General features: G+C 39.2%; 1 protein-coding gene across 9 annotated transcripts in view; it reads left to right on the plus strand.

Annotated features, from left to right (window-relative positions):
• Mecom (MDS1 and EVI1 complex locus) overlaps positions 1-16,910 on the plus strand; it is a 560,423-nt gene that overhangs the window by 499,454 nt on the left and 44,059 nt on the right. For all 9 annotated transcript variants that reach the window (XM_036191287.1, XM_036191290.1, XM_036191291.1 and 6 more), the window contains 2 exons: positions 304-438; positions 13,546-13,648. In XM_036191287.1, the coding sequence (XP_036047180.1) occupies positions 304-438; positions 13,546-13,648 (238 nt within the window). The remainder of the gene's footprint in view (positions 1-303; positions 439-13,545; positions 13,649-16,910) is intronic.

Consider the following 16,910-nt stretch of genomic DNA (forward strand, 5'->3'; position numbering starts at 1 on the left):
GACTTTTCTGTAAAAAACACAATGAATAAAATTAAGTCATTGAGCTTACTCATGGATAAAAAAGAAGCAAGCTTGTTTTAAGAATAATTAATCAGTTTTTGTGATAAGTTAAAATTGCTTTATGTCTTTTGTAAAAGCAGCATAACTTACGTCTCATTTTTTAAAAAAATGTGTGCTTTCTAACCTTTTTTTTGTAAGACTCAAAGGAAGAGTACGCATTTCCATGAAGTATTTTCAAATGACTGACTACTTTGAGCAATGGGCCGCTATGGCAATTTATTGTTCCCATCTTCTTCCTTCCAGATCTTAGATGAGTTTTGCAATGTGAAGTTCTGCATAGATGCCAGTCAACCAGATGTAGGAAGCTGGCTCAAGTACATCAGATTCGCTGGCTGCTATGATCAGCACAACCTGGTTGCATGCCAGATAAATGATCAGGTACGTTGTAAAGATTTTCTTGTCTTTCTTTGAGAACACTAAAATATCAGTGAAGCCTAAAGAATAAAAATAACAGTGAGCTGCAAAAAACCCATGTGGCCTGATGGTTGATATGGCAGAAGCTAACATACAAACACAAGATACAGAACTAAGACATTTGTAGGATTGCCTTTCTGCACTGATGTTCTCTTTGGGTGATCTGTTCATGATGTCTTAGCATTGTTATCAGTGCTGCAGTTGTTGTAGTGTGACTGAGTGACTTAGAAAGTAGGTACTTGATACTTACTGTTACATTTTTCTTTTATCATCCTAACATGGACATCCATACAAAGGATAGAGCTAAAACAATTTGAGAATTATCCAAATTTGCAAATGATATATTTGAAATGTTATATAGTTTTATTTGACATAGTGGCTAGATATGTATGCATGTCATTGATGCAGACTTGTCTGATTATGCATTATAAAGTGCATAATTATGTTGAATTTCTTAGGTCAACATAAAAATGAGAATTTTTACTCTTCAAATAATCAAAATACTCTTCTTTTATGTAAAGTGAAAGTTTAAAGTTGTCATTGTTGGAGATCATTTTGTGACTTTATAGAAGACTAAGAAGTGAGACTGACTTCAAGAAAAGTGACCATGAAAGCAAGGTCACAGGATTATCATGGAACTAATTTTGCGCTTAATAAAATGAATGAGTCCTGTAACATTGTCTAAAAGTGCCTAAAGAATGAGCAGTTTATCCAATTGACTTTTTTGCCTTACAAACACCACTGGGTTAAAATTTAATTGTATCGCAGGCATATATTTCTTTTAATGCCATGATGACTTAAATGTGTTTCTGAGACCATGTTGAAATGTTGCTTGGCAGATCTACTACGCCAAGAAAATGAAAAGTTTAAATTAGATGGTTCCAATTGAAAGCTGTTAAATAAAGCTAGTGCCATCAGCCTAAGACTCCCAGCCATCATTAGGAGATTATTCTTTGGCATTTCACCAGTTCCCAGATCATTTTTTTCTGGCTAAACTAAACATTAGGTAGTAAGTTGTAAAATTATGTTTAAATGGGAATCATTTAAATCTTCAGCATAATCAAAAATAATAAACTAATCAATTGGGTTTTCTCTTTGCTGTAAAAAACTAAGTGTTATTGACAAAATGAAAATATTATTAAATTAGCTATTGATTTCAAGCAAAACATATCCCAAGTTATTGTCTCCAGCAGCAGCAAACATTTTTTGAGCATCTACTGTTATAGATGGGGGAAATGGATAGGTGTTATAAGGGGGTAAACAGTTTGTGCTATGCTCCCTAATAAGGAAACCCTGGGACCTCAAAAGACCCCTTCAAGATGAAATAATATAATTATATCTTAATGATTATTTGCTGTTCCTATTTACTGGCAATAGACATATATCAGTATTTATCTAAAACTATTATATGATCAGTGAAAAGATGATTCAAGAATTCTTGCAGCTAATTCAAGGCCACTTGTGGCCAATTTTACATTTAAATTTTATTTATGATGTTTTATAATAAGTAAGCCTCTTCTTGCAAAACTTGGTTGTATTTAGAGGGACATTCCTGTGGTTTCTAATTGTGTGTAAATCAGGTTGCTCATTATAGTTGGCATTTGTAATTTTTCCAATTAGTTTGAAAGTACACATTTTATAGGCATTTTTTTCCAGAAAAAACATATCCATCATTTTAACAATCTTCATTGTTTAACTGAAGAAACAGAGAAAAGAATTTAGAAAGGCATAGAACACTATTATTAGATATGTATTTACCATTTCCTTAAATATTCATTCAAAACTTCTATATTACACTAGCTAAAATTAAGATGGTAATACAATGAATGCATATCAAACAACATAATTGTGAAATTGATACTGCATGGTCAAGTAGGTTCATCTGTAAACTTGAGAAAAAAGTAAAAGATAAAAGATGTCTGTGGTAGGTATGTCTTTGTAGAGTACAGCATTATACTTAGCCCGGTTAACAGGGCACAAGAAGACAGACACCTTAATAGTGTGTATTTGTATGTTATAAACATATTCATCTGTAAGCTCATATGTGATTTCAGAAAGACAATTTAGATGAGCATCTCTGGATATCTTTGAAATGTAAATGTTGGACCAGGTGCAAAGATACAGAGCTGACAACAGAGACCCTCCAGATGTGTTTTTCTATCCTCTTTTCCATGTTAGGATCTGTCAAATGGTAACTAGGCACAGCTTATCTTATTATAAACACACCTATAGTTGGAGATTCCATTTACTATCTAGACACTGAGAAACATCCCTGCATTAGGGGTAATTGTTAAATTAGTGACATCAGCTTACCTGTACAGCACAAACCTGTAGTATTCTAGAATAAATCATAAAAATGTTCTTATTTGCTCTGATTCTTAGAAGGACTTTAAGCTATTAACAGAATGTTGATGGCATAATAGGTAATGTTGTAGTTCTGAAAAGAAAGAATTTCAGGTAAATCTTTCCACTGTGACCTAGTTCTGGTGAAGTTTGGGTCTGCAAACAAAGAAAGCAGTGATTACCCTGAACAAATGATGACTGTGTGCATCATAGTCTATTTTGGTGAAGACATATATTCAAAAACTTTCTAGTGCTTAAGTGAAAGTTTAATAAATTTAAGTCAGCTCCATAATAATGTGGAAGGAGAAAATCTACAAAATACAATAAATATGCATGCTAAGATTCTGAAGTTTGATAATAGGTGACTGTCAAAGCATATGTCCTGGATAAAACCCACATTGGCCTTGTTTGATTGGTAGATTTTGTTTTGTAAGCAATATTAATAACTAATACAATCTGATTTATGTCATAAAATAGAGACAGGGATCACACAATGAACCATTCCCTTCTACTTTTATAAAAGCACTTTTATCTTAGGTGATTTTCCTTGGTTTAAACTTTTTAACAGCTCCACGTGCCTGTGTGTGTGCATGTATGTATGCGCGTGCATGTGTATGTGTGTGTGTGTGTGTGTATGTGTGTAACTTTATTTCAAATATTTCATACCAGAATGAGCTTTGAAAATGTAGCTTTCTTTTTTGACACTATTGCCTAGAAAGACTCAGGTCTTACAACTTTAGATGTCTTTTTCATTTCACGTTTTCAAAATTATTGCTCTGATGCTGGGAGGGGGCAGAAATTCTGGGCATGCTGGCATTGCTGCTGAAACATAATTTCTAAGTAGCTGCAAGCCTGACTGATGTTGTATTCCCCAACTGAAAGTACTGAGTTAAATGTAGTAATTTATCTTTATAAAGGAAGGCCATGCCAAAGACACTAGGACTGAGACCCCAATCACAGACAAGTCATAGCATAGTACAGTCATTCAAACACCCAAACTTCCTGATCCTGGGTGTCTTGATTACTTTCCCTACATTTCTTAAAGTTTGTGTTCAATACTACATAGCTTTACTGCTGACACCCAGCACTGAGCTGGGAATTTTTCATTCCCAGTGACAGACAATACATAGATGCATTAGATAGCTTGGGTGGCTTACAAGGAGCAGCAACTGGTTCTGAGCAGTAGGGCAGGGCAGGAGCAAAGGCAGAGAGCTGGATACTGGGAGTTGTCCCAAGCCAAGTCCTCAAGGGGACCAAGCATGAGCTTTATCAGCTATTCAGAGGCTTCATTTCTATCGAGAAATACCCACCCCCACATACTTAAAGTCAAATAGTCCAGACATCTAAATGATTTACTGAGGCTTTTAAAATTTCTTGTTATTTTTATACCTTTCTTTTGAAGTCTTACATATTGTTTCCTTTTATAAACCAGTTTGATTGGTGGATGTAGCACATTTCTTTAGAATTGGTCTGACCCTACTTTTGCATATCCCTTTGCTCCCTCTTAAGCTTGCCTGTCTATACTAATTACCTTAAATCAAAGGCCAACATACTTACAGGTTGTCTATGTTCCTCAAGCAATGCTCGTTCTCATCATTGAATATCTTCACAAGTTTTGTGGACTTAGGGAATAGTTTTTACTCTGAAGCATCTTTAGAGTAAAACTCTTAATTATAATGAGGGAGTTTAAGCTCAGCTCATGTAGGTTGACCTTTGATGAAAGCCAAGTCCATTTTTGTATAATGGTAATCAGAATGATTTGGGATATTCTGTGGGATAATTGATGCGTATGTGTGAGTATTAATACTCTGCATCATGGAAAGGAACACAGTCACTTGAATCCTGTCCTGCCCTCACATGGTCTTTAAATGGAGGAAAGACCTCAGAAATCCAGGGCATTATTAATCTTGTCATTTACACAAAGTGATAAGTACTTTCATTTTTAAACGGGCCCCTGACAGCTGGTATTTAGTAAGTAGAGCCAGGGAAGTCTACTGTTGCCTCTGAATCAAAAGAAATGCTTCGATAAGAGATTACCTAATGCATGATGTCCATTCTGAAGCAACGAGATAGAGAAGAATCTGTGCACCACAGAGAATACGAAGTCAGAATTCACTTAGGGGACCCTGCCAGCTCTCTAGTGGTTAATGAATGGCAGCAAGACTGTGCAGTGTTTTCGGTTGGAATGGGCATTGTTCTCATTTGTGCTTTACCTTATAAACTTTTAACTGCTTCCAGGACGATCATGGTTGATTTGGCACACCCGCTTCTACTCTGCTCAGGCTCCTATGAGTGATGCTATCAGCTGTGTCTGTGACACTACAACAGTGTTGTTATTGCAAGCTTATTATGGGCTCAATTATTAACTTATTTTCTTTGGCCTTTTACTGAGGAGGGGAAAAATCCACTTTCCTTCAACATTCACTTAATACATATGGTGCAAAAACAGCAAAGCAAATCAACTCTGAGCATAGAAAATGGGGAGCGCTTTAACCTCATCCCACTTTGTAAAAAATGTTTGCCTCCACTGTCAGGTACTTTGTTAATTTCTCTTCCTTTACAAGGATTTCTGTTCATATTTTGTAGGCCTTCTTTTGATGTTAAAGTTATTATTGGCTTTGGGCATTTTCTTTGCTTTGCTTTTAAGTCAAGTCCTACTTTTATACCAAAGTTATACTCTGCTATTTTAAGATGAATGCCAGCTGGCAGTACCTAGGGACCAGCTCTGTATGCAGTGTTCAGGCTGACTCTGGAGGATGCCATCTGCCTGATAAGTTGCTTCCTTTACCCCATGATGAAGCTGCCTCAGACATAGTTTGCTGTTTAATATTTGCATGAGAAAAAAGCCCCACCTTCCTTCCCCATGTATAATGCTTGGGACATGGTGATGGTGTAACATATACAGAGATTTTTTTTTTTTTTTAAAGTTCACATTCTCAGACCCTGTGCCTCAAAAAGCATGACCTAAATATTACACCCACATTTAAGTTGAAAACAATGACCTGATATATCACAGGCACATTTGCAATAATCACTGTTTGCCCATAGACATCATCTTTTATTCAGAAAGAGCTCGGCCGGGCGGTGGTGGCGCACACCTTTAATCCTAGCACTTGGGAGGCAGAGGTAGGCGGATCTCTGTGAGTTTGAGGCCAGCCTGGCCTACCAAGTGAGCTCCAGGAAAGGCACAAAGCTACACAGAGAAACTCTGTCTTGAAAAACCAAAAAAAAAAAAAAAAAAACCAAGCTAAAGAAAGAGCTCAAAACACCATGTGCTCAGGAGATTCTAGCTATTTCTGGTATGAAGCCAGAAAGGTTCTCAAACACATGTTTCATGAGCCACCAACGATGGTCAAGGGCAGAAGAAAAGCCTCCAACCTGGCAGTGTATCATCATCCAAAGATGATCTTTAGCTTCTTTGTAATGTGATGGTGGCACTTTTGACAAACCTTCAGAAACCACTTAGAATGATCACAAAGTTTCCATAGAATTAAACAAAATGGCCAGTTTAAGGAAAGAGAGTTCGTGGATATTCCTTGTGGGCCCTGTGGAGAGATCCTGAGAGGTTATTAGACAGAGGACACAGGCCTCAAGACACACTAAGTGACCCTTCAGCACCTTTCTCTCTCTCTCCCTCTCTTCTTGGTTTTTCAAGACAGGGTTTCTCTGTAGTTTTGGTGCCTGTCCTGGGTCTTGCTCTATAGACCAGGCTGGCCTCGAATTCACAGAGATTCTCCTGCCTCTGCCTCCTGAGTGCTGGGATTAAAGGTGTGCACCACAGCCACCAGGCAAACACTTTTATTTTTATAGAAACTAGAACCAAAGTCAACTGTTTTTTTTTTTTTTTTCTTTTAATTCAGTAAATTATATTTGGCTGTTTTCTTATATTACTAATAATGAGTTAAGAATATATGGAAAAAAACTTTGTTTTCTACTGAATTGTTTTTAGGAGGTAGGCCTCACTTTGTCTCAATTTGTTTATTTATTCTTGCAGTTCTTTATTTTTGGTGCATGAATTGACCTCAGAGCTTCACACATGCCAGGCAAGCTTGGGGACATAAAACTATGTCACTCTATCCAAAGCCTCTCAATTTTTTTTCTTGCTTGTGGCTGTAAGTAAAGATGGAGAATACCTTCTGTTTGGAGAAACTAAAGGATATTTGGCTTGGGCGAAGCTTAGTCATGATAAAGCTAACATTCTGTTGGAAGAGTTTATTTCCTGGCCATCTATTTCTGTCTTCTGAATATATTTCTCTGCCTCTCGGTAACATTGGGCTTAGAATGTACATGAGGATTTTCTTCCAGAGGTTAAAAGCTTGACATCATTATTGCTTTCCCAAGCTGGAGTCTCCCACGTTGCTAGAGGTAGACGAGGGGCCCAGACTCTCTTTCCTGGGATGGTTAAGTGTACACATCTGGTCTGTGGACTCATGCTGTCTTTGCAGCACCAAGACTGACAGATGTGTTCACATCAAGTGTTGACTATGCTCAGACATGTGCACTGTCACTTAGTTTCCCTTCCAGCCACTTCCAAAAAGCAAGTTCCACTTAGCTTTTCCTGCTTCTTCATGGTGCTTTGAAAGAGCTGTAGGAAAAAAATCAAGCATTCAAGCCAAGCTTGGGAGAAATCAGCTGAGAATTGCACAGCAATAGTCTGAGAAAGCTGCTTCTCCATATAGATTCTGCAGGGAGTACATTTCTCTATTATTTCAATTATTGGAACTTCCTGAATAGGGTGAAGGTCACTCATAATTCACACTTCTGTCATTTTCAGACATGCCAAGTGCAGTCTATTATGCATAAATAAAACTTCCAGTGTTTGACCATGGAAAACAAATGGAAAGTCATAACAATGAGGCCTTGTTCATCCTTTACAAAGTAAATGGTTTGTTTTCTTTCTTGTTTTCTCTTGTGCATTGAAGTTTATCTTCTAACTCAATAGTACAAATATAGCACTTTAAAGTGATCCAATCCTGTCAGACTAACAGCAAAGCTGTTCTTGAAGATTCTTAAAACTTCTGTTCTGTAGGATAATGAACAACTTACCTTTTGTAAGTACAAATGGAAATATCATTATTTTGATGGCATATTTGGTTGGACAGAGGCCTTGACAAAATAAAGCTGGTTTGAGAGGTTTCTGAGAACTATCAGCTTTTCTCAGAATGCTTTTGAGTGTCTCTGCTCTCCTTACCGTGAGCTCCTTGAACTTAAATAACTGACAGAAAGAAGCATTTAATGATATATAATTAATTAAAATTTTATCTTTGTATAAGATGTATATAGCATAATATATAGTTAAATGTAACCCATGTTACATACAAGTAGAATTAATCTGGTCACTAAGCATTAACTTCTCATTAGATACAATTAATACACAACATGATATTGTTAATAGTTCATGTAAAATTTCAAATTCCTCAAAAATATGAACTTTGTTTCAATTAGATGTTACATGTAAAATATATAATATGTCTCAGTAACAAAATTATTTACATGTAACACTGAGTGATAGTGGATCTCTCAGAATCTGACAATTGGCTGCTTTTGTCCACACCACTAATATTTTTTTAATCTCTTGTTTTGCCTTGTTTTACCTGAGTGGACTTTCTTTTTGCATTCAGAATTGGTTTCAGAGTTTGGTTAAAAATGAATTAACTATAATAATTTTATCTACAGTAAGTGATGCCTGTTTACTAGTGTATTGTATTTATGCCTTAAGTTACACATGTTACCAGCACCAAAAGTGAACAGTTTTGGGTTTCCTGGTCTTGTTTTTCAATTATGCAAACAATTCAGAATTCCTTTTGAAACTCAGAGATTTTGCTCTCAAAAAAATTGGTAGTTAAAAGACTACAAAGAAGTCTGTTACTAAATTAATCATTATAGATGCTTATTTTTTTAAATTGAAGAATTTAAAAATCCAAGTGTAACATTAATGCTTATGAACATAGAAATACAACTTCTTGGAAAAGAAAAAGTCTATCTAGATAGTAGAAAAATTAAATTTTTATGTTATGAAAAAGTTTAACTGTATGGAAAATTAAGTCATATTCATAACATCTATTTCTGAATTTTAGTACCAGCTATCAAATTTAGAATTCTAGAAGAGATCACAGAATTTGAGATATGTAATAACTTGTTTGTGAGATGGAATTCCCATGTACCTGTTTCTCACACTGCTAAGGGCCAACTCTCCTGCTCTGCACTTAGTGCTGGGATGATCTTCCATTCCAGCAGAACACCCTTCCATTCCAGCAGAACAGCCTTCCATTCCAGCAGAACACTACCCTTCCATTCCAGAAGAACACCCTTCCATTCCAGCAGAACACTACCCTTCCATTCCAGCAGAACACCCTTCCATTCCAGCAGAACACTACCCTTCCATTCCAGCAGAACACCCTTCCATTCCAGCAGAACACTACCCTTCCATTCCAGCAGAACACCCTTCCATTCCAGCAGAACACTACCCTTCCATTCCAGCAGAACACTACCCTTCCATTCCAGCAGAACACCCTTCCATTCCAGCAGAACACTACCCTTCCATTCCAGAAGAACACCCTTCCATTCTAGCAGAACACCCTTCCATTCCAGCAGAACACTACCCTTCCATTCCAGCAGAACACCCTTCCATTCCAGCAGAGCACCCTTCCATTCCAGCAGAACACCCTTCCATTCCAGCAGAACACTACCCTTCCAGTCCAGAAGAACACCCTTCCAGTCCAGCAGAACACTACCCTTCCATTCCAGCAGAACACCCTTCCATTCCAGCAGAACACCCTTCCATTCCAGCAGAACACCCTTCCATTCCAGCAGAACACTACCCTTACATTCCAGCAGAACACCCTTCCATTCCAGCAGAACACTACCCTTACATTCCAGCAGAACACTACCCTTCCATTCCAGCAGAACACCCTTCCATTCCAGCAGAACACTACCCTTCCATTCCAGAAGAACACCCTTCCATTCTAGCAGAACACCCTTCCATTCCAGCAGAACACTACCCTTCCATTCCAGCAGAACACCCTTCCATTCCAGCAGAGCACCCTTCCATTCCAGCAGAACACCCTTCCATTCCAGCAGAACACTACCCTTCCAGTCCAGAAGAACACCCTTCCAGTCCAGCAGAACACTACCCTTCCATTCCAGCAGAACACCCTTCCAGTCCAGCAGAACACCCTTCCATTCCAGCAGAACACCCTTCCATTCCAGCAGAACACTCTTTGAGAGAGAGCTGCATGGGAAACTGACAACTTTTGAATTGGTTGAAACTTATTTTTGAATACTCGAGATTCTTGTATTGAATTCATCACAAAACCCAAAGCATTTTATTTTTGGACCTGGTTAAGTTTTTCCACACAGCTACAATGGGAAAGGAGGACTGTTAAGTATTTTATAGAATTTAGCAGACTAATCATCTCCCATTTTTCCAGAGCAAAACCCCCAGAAAAGGAGTGTCTTTCTTCTGGTGTCACAGAAGAAAACAGATGACACAGGGTTTCTAGGCTTGCTGTGCAGCTGAGTCTCTGGGGATGCCCTGGTCTTAAAGACAGTGTGTCTGCAAGCATCCACATTGGTAACTTTCTGCATAAATCACTCCTGCTGCTGTCAGATTTTTATTTACCACAAGATGTTTTTATAACATGAAAGTAGAGACACAGTATTTCCTGAAAACAGAGACACAACACGGTATTTCCTGAAGGAGGAGGTTCATTCGGGGTTGTGTCCCATCATTTTCCCACACAATCAACTTGAGGCAAAAAAAAAAAAAAGAAAAAAAAGAAAAGTCATTTTGTTTTGAATGCTTGCTAATATATTCCTGTTGTTGTGATAAGGCATATCTGGGCTCACGAATTCAAATTATACTTCACTGCTGTTATAATTAGAAGAGGAACACATAGTTTGACTTCAAGACTTCTATGGTCCCAGGGAAGGGCAGACAGCAAGGACCACAAGAGCAGAAACACCTTGAGAGGAAGACTGGTACTTCAAGGCATGTTCTTATTGCTATATGGAGGAGCATGCCCAGAATTTGCCCTCGTTATGGCTGGCATTTGCCAGTTATTTTCAAACCCCAGCTTCACAAGCACCATAAAAATTCAGTTAAAATTGAGAAGAACACCCTGAAGTTAAAATCCACTTTGCTCTGCCTTGCCTTTCATGGCCTGGAATGTCACCTTTTACCTCCAGTAAATAAAGCCAACGTCAACACTCTTCCATGTCTTTTATGTTTTATGTGCTCAATATTCTTCACATGACAATCTGGATACTTAAAGGGTAATTACACGAGTGATCTATGTCCTGGCAACAAGAATTGTCTTCATAATATATAGTTGCAGTGTATCCATCATTTTCTTTTGTTCCTTGGACTGTTCGCATTGGATTGAGTAAGTCTAAAATGGAATTAAAAGAGACATGATTAATAGAGGACCACAAAGGAATCACGACATCATACTTTCTTAAAGTGGTCTGACGTTTGTGTTTGAGAAGCGTTGCCCAGCCGAGACAACTGTATTCTTCTACCCTCTTGCATGCATTGTCTTTCTAACCTCACTATTTCTGAGAAGCCACCTAAACGTCCTAATATGTCATGATTTAAATGTTAACATGCTGTTTGAAAGGAAATTAATAAGTTAAACCTGTAAGAGATGCCAGAGCAGAGGTGATTCCAACTGTTAGGAGAAGGCTATTGTTTTCTAAGGGGAAGCAGAACTCAAGAAGGAAGCAGGGCACTAACCAGAATGTAACTCAAAGGTGTAAGGGGAGAGGCACACACATGCAGTGATATTATTTTAATCCGGTAACTTTTTGAGCAGGACTCTTCCTGCCTGTAAGCCTCCAGAGAGACGGGAGTGTGATGGGTTGGCATTGGGTACAAGGTGACTATGTTCTGCTTTGTGCTCCCTTTTAAACAGAAACTGCAGAAGGAGCCTATTTTGTGATCGTCTACGTTTCACTCTTAGAAAAATATGAGAATCGTAGGTTACATTATAGCAGTGTTCAGCAGTACTTCATGATTCATATCATTTTCTATAAAGAAACTTAAGCTGCTTTAACAACCAGCGAATTTTTAAAAAGCTTAATTTGACAGCAAAGAGTCTAAGCAAAAAATATTCCTCATTGGAGGGTTTTTTGTTGTTGTTGTTGTTGTTGTTTTGTTTTGTTTTTTAATTCAGCACAATTCCATGCTCTGGTCTTTTTTATAGGAAAAAAAAATTAAACAACTGGAGTTTAGAGCCACCTACTGGAAAAAAAAGGCACATGCTTCTGTGTAAAGTCTTAAGCTTTTCAAAGGATAAACAGATAGGTAAATGTAACAAATGGATGGGTATTTCCATTGATCTTAGAGGACAGTTTACACAGATTTTCTCAGCTTAAAGTGAGCAAATGTTCCTGGGTACCAGACTCAGAGCGAGTCCAAGACCAGTCTCCAATGAGCAGTGTCTTCTAGGTTATTCCGGTTTGGGGCTGATTTGTGGGCTGTACTTTCCCAATATTTTTGCTATTTGCTTTGTTTTGGCTTCTACATGTGGCCTGGTGTTCAGAATACATTGGAGTACAATCTTGTTTGTTTATGGATTATCTAGCTAGTAAAAGGATTGGTGTGTGGGACAGAATGCAGGTTAGCATGAGAGAGATGAACATTTAGGAAAAGACATAGGGTCAGTTCACACAGGTACTGCAGAGGGCTATACTTTCTAGTGTTTGCTAGTTACAGTTTAACTTTCCTTCTTCTCAAAACTGCCATCTGGTTATAGAATTGTTTAATAACTAACCTTAGAATAAGAAGAATAATCGACAGCATTTTAATGGTAAAATAAATGCACATCTTGAAGATTGCTATGCTTAAATGCTTCCTTTATCAGTGATGAAAGCCTGGTGCCTGGACACACAGAAGGCCATGACTTGTCTGTCACTGAGCTCCTGGGAAAGATTGGCAGCTCTTGGAAATTTCAGATTGAGGTTCTCCATACATCCCCTGCTCCCCAATCCCTTCCAAACCACTAGTAGCAGATTTATTAAATCCTTCCTGTCCTTACCACTTAGACAGCCAGGGCATAAGCACCCCAACAGCCTGATTACACAGCGACATGAGTGGCAGAGCCTGTGTGCTGGAGGTGCGATCAGGAGCTGAGGCACAAGGGCAGGACCTAGGGAGGGCTCACCTTTCTGATGGGTGGGAGTAGAAAGTGGTGCTTTGAAACAAAGAGGCTCTTCTGTGATTCTGTTCTATAGAGACCATGGCAATTCAGTTGGTTGCATCCCACCAACCACTCCCTTTGGAACATCTCATGGAGAAAGGGTCATGTGTTGACTTAGGGACAACTCAAGGTTAGCTAGGCCACTGCTGGATAATCAGGAGTGGTTCGGCTCTGTGAGGGTGTGGCCTGCTAGGTGCTTTGAAGAATTCAGGAATGGGAAAGTTCTTCGTTAAATGTTACACAGACTATAGGTAACCATATAGCAAACTTGTATTATAGAATTTGCTCGGTCTACTAGCTAGGGTTTGGGAAAGATTTGTAAACTGCTTGAGAGATTTTTCTTTATTTCAACAAGGAGAATTTTTTCTTCTTAGTTTATAAAACAGAAATCACCATTTCCTTTGATAAAAATAAAAGGGAATGTGTTTATTAAAATATAAGAAAATGTACAGCTGCCCCGGTGTATCCTGCCCTTTGTTAACGCTTGCTCCTGTCTGTCTTTCCTGCCACCTGGGCCTGGTCTTTGAAGATATTCTACCGAGTAGTCACAGACATTGCACCGGGGGAAGAGCTCCTGCTGTTCATGAAGAGTGAAGACGATCCCCATGAGCCCATGGCGCCTGACCTCCATGGTGAGTGTGGTGCTCAGCACTGAGGCCAACTGTCTTCCAGAGTTGGCAAGGTGTCCAAGAGGGCCCTTCACACCTGTGGTTTCTTCATGAGCTTCCTTGGCTATACAGTGTCCTTGTTGACAAATGTGTTATCTCAGAATGGGTGTTTTCTGGAGTTGACATGTGGCTATTGTGATGGAGAAGCCACAGTGAGCTAAGGTCTAACCTGACATTCATGGAAGCGAATTTTGAAGACCTGGTCAGAACCATCCCCTTCAGTTTGGTCAATTCCTTCTGTAAGAATCCTCCCACTCTTTTAAAAAGTTTTTAATAGTTGTTTGTTTGTTTGTATATCTAGTGCATGAGTGTTCTGTCTGCATGTTTATATGTGCACATACAGTTTGTATGTACAAACAATGCCTACAGAAGCCAGAAAGGGGTGTCAGACTTTAGAAGTTTGAGTGATAGGAGGTTATGAGTCAACATGTGGGTGCTGGAAATTGAACCCAGGTCCCTTGCAAGAGTATAAGGTGCTTCAAACCATCAGCCTCCCTCCAGCCTTTCCTTCCACTTTTTGAGAGGCTTGGAGCTTTCTTAAAACAGTCAGCTGCCTCTCCCACTTACATTTCTATTATTGGGAAAGTATGTTCATGGGAGCAGAATTTCAACCAGCATGACCTTGTGGGGGGAGAAAGGAAGAGATCCTGGACAAAAAAGTAAAGATGAGGAAATCTTACAGCCAATGAAATTATTCCATGCAAGAAGCCTGTTCTATATCAAAGGATAGAGGCTCTAGATAAATGACAGTAGTAGTGATGCATGTGCTAGACAGGTCCAGGACAACCTGCTTGTGTATCATTGAGCTGAGGCAATATTCTCTTTTTTCCTTCCTGTTCCTGTCTCCAGATATAATGTGATGTGGTTCAACACAGTACGTTGAACCACAAACACTTTAGAGCACTTTTCAGTTGCAAGTATCAGAGTCAGGCTCCAGTGATACTGAGAGAGGACCTGAGCTCTTAAGTCTCTGTGAGGGAAGCTGCCATCATGGCTAGTTATTGTCCCCATAGTTGAACTCCACTCTGTCTCTTTGTAAAGCGTGCTGGTGGCTTAGGGGTGTCTTTGGATCATACATTTTTGTACTGGAAGGTCTGACATAAAATTGCCTTTAGAAATCTAGACTTCTCAGTCAGACTGGTGGAGTTTGTGGCTGAATGTAGAGTCCGGCCGTACTTAGATGACACAGGGTGCATGATGATTAAAAATGTGTAGTCGGGGCTCTTTCGGTATAGCTTCCATTGTACATGACTGGTGAGCCCTAGATGTTTTCAAGCAGGTTTTTTTTTTTTTTTTTTTTTAAAGTGGTAGAAATGATTAATTTACTACTTTCAAAATGCCCAAATAGAAGTAATTATTCCATTCTTAAGACTGCCACTCATTAAAGAAAGTAATCATGGTTTAAAGTATTTTGGGGGCTAAAACGATAGATTGCCTCACAAGCATGAAGACCTGGGTCTGATCTTCAGAAACCATGTGGTAACATGCAAGAGTGATGCCATGTAGGCTCAGTGCTTATGAGGTGTAGACAGGTGAAGCTTTGGGACACCGACAGGTCTGCCTAGCCAATTTAGTGAGCTCTAGGCCAGTACCTGAGGACTGTTACCTGAGGTTGTCTTCACATCCACACATATACATGCATCTGCACACACACTTTTACACACATATATATGAACACACATACACACATCTATTTCTGCACAAAACATCCTTGAATCATTAGTTGCTTGTTGTTTCAATGTATCATATCTGTTTTCAAATGTAACCATGTACTGATGTGTAAGACTTAGAAAGTTTAAGTGGTTATTTGGGTTCTATACTTCTAGAAAAATAAATTTAAAGCATTTGTGCTCCATATCTTCTATATGCTGTGTATAATACACTTTGCATACATTGTTTCTTAATCTTTTACATATAGATTAAAACCCCGAGTGAGGTACTATATTGATTTTACAGGTTGAGGAACAGAGGCTAAGGGGAAGTAAATTCTCTTGGAAGAAAACACAGCCAACATGTAGGACAGTATCTTCGTTGTCTAATATTAGGCTCCTTCCAGGCATTTTACAACTTGGAAGCTCTGTTTCAGTGCCTTTCCTGGATCTCACTCTGTAGATCAGGGTGGCCTCAAACTCACAAAGATCTACCTGCCTCTGCCTCCCAAGTGCTGGGATTAAAGGCGTGTGCCACCACCGCCCAGCAAGCTCTGTTTCTTTGTGGGTTCGTGGGTGAGAGTGGAAGCACAGATCTTGACTATGTAGACAATGCTATAAACTTCAGAAAAATTTTCTTTAGTTAATATTGATATTCCTGTCTCCAAGGCAGAGGAGATTGATTGTAGACCACACCCACCCACCCCCATAACTCACTGCATACCAAGTAAAGACAGAGTTATGAGTCCTCTGTCCTCTGCCATTGCCCCCCCCCCCCCCCCCCCGCCCCATTACTGTGTCTTCAGTGGTACTTTCAGCAGGCTCTGGGTGGGTCTCTGTTAGACTTGCCCCACTGCAGATGGGGGAAATTCTTCTACAGACCAAGGCTGAACATATGTCCACTTCCAGCTTCCGGTGAAATTCTGTTCTCCTTCTAACATGAGCATGAGCATTTGATCCTCCTGTAGCATCCTTCTTTCCTCCCGCCGTGTGCCTTATCCATCTGGCGTGCTTCACTGCAGTCTGATCCTTCTGTGAGCCATGTGTGTGCGCACCCTCACACTTAGTGTGCACTATCCCCATCTCACCTCTTCTAAGCCCTTTGTGAACCATTTTCTCCAGCTTAGCTGAGGTAGGCAGTTATTTCCTTTGGGTTCCTTCATGTTCCTTTGTCCCAGCATTGCACTCATGCATGTCCCTGTGAGTTTCAAGTGTATTCATTCTCTAGCAAAGTGTCTGGCAATTTGGTATGTGATTACAATGTTTTCCCCCAAACACTTAGTCAATTAATAACTGAAGAATAACGTCTTCCTTGGTTATAGGTCTACAAAACAGCATGTGTGTCATGGTGTTACTATGGGTGCTTTTCAGCTTCGTGAGATATACACAATACCTCTGGGAGCATACCTGTGACCTCCACCAAGTGTGGTCTTTTGAGTGGAATCTCAGCTATTGAGAAGAAAGAGCAGGAACAGTGCTTTTTGTCCCTGACTATAAAGCACATTGTTAGTGGTTTCCACTGCTGTCACCTATTTATAAATGTGTTGATGTAAAGTGTAAATCCATGTTTGCTGTTT

Source organism: Onychomys torridus, chromosome 6 (genome assembly GCF_903995425.1).
Source record: "Onychomys torridus chromosome 6, mOncTor1.1, whole genome shotgun sequence".
NCBI classification, from domain to species: domain Eukaryota; kingdom Metazoa; phylum Chordata; class Mammalia; order Rodentia; family Cricetidae; genus Onychomys; species Onychomys torridus.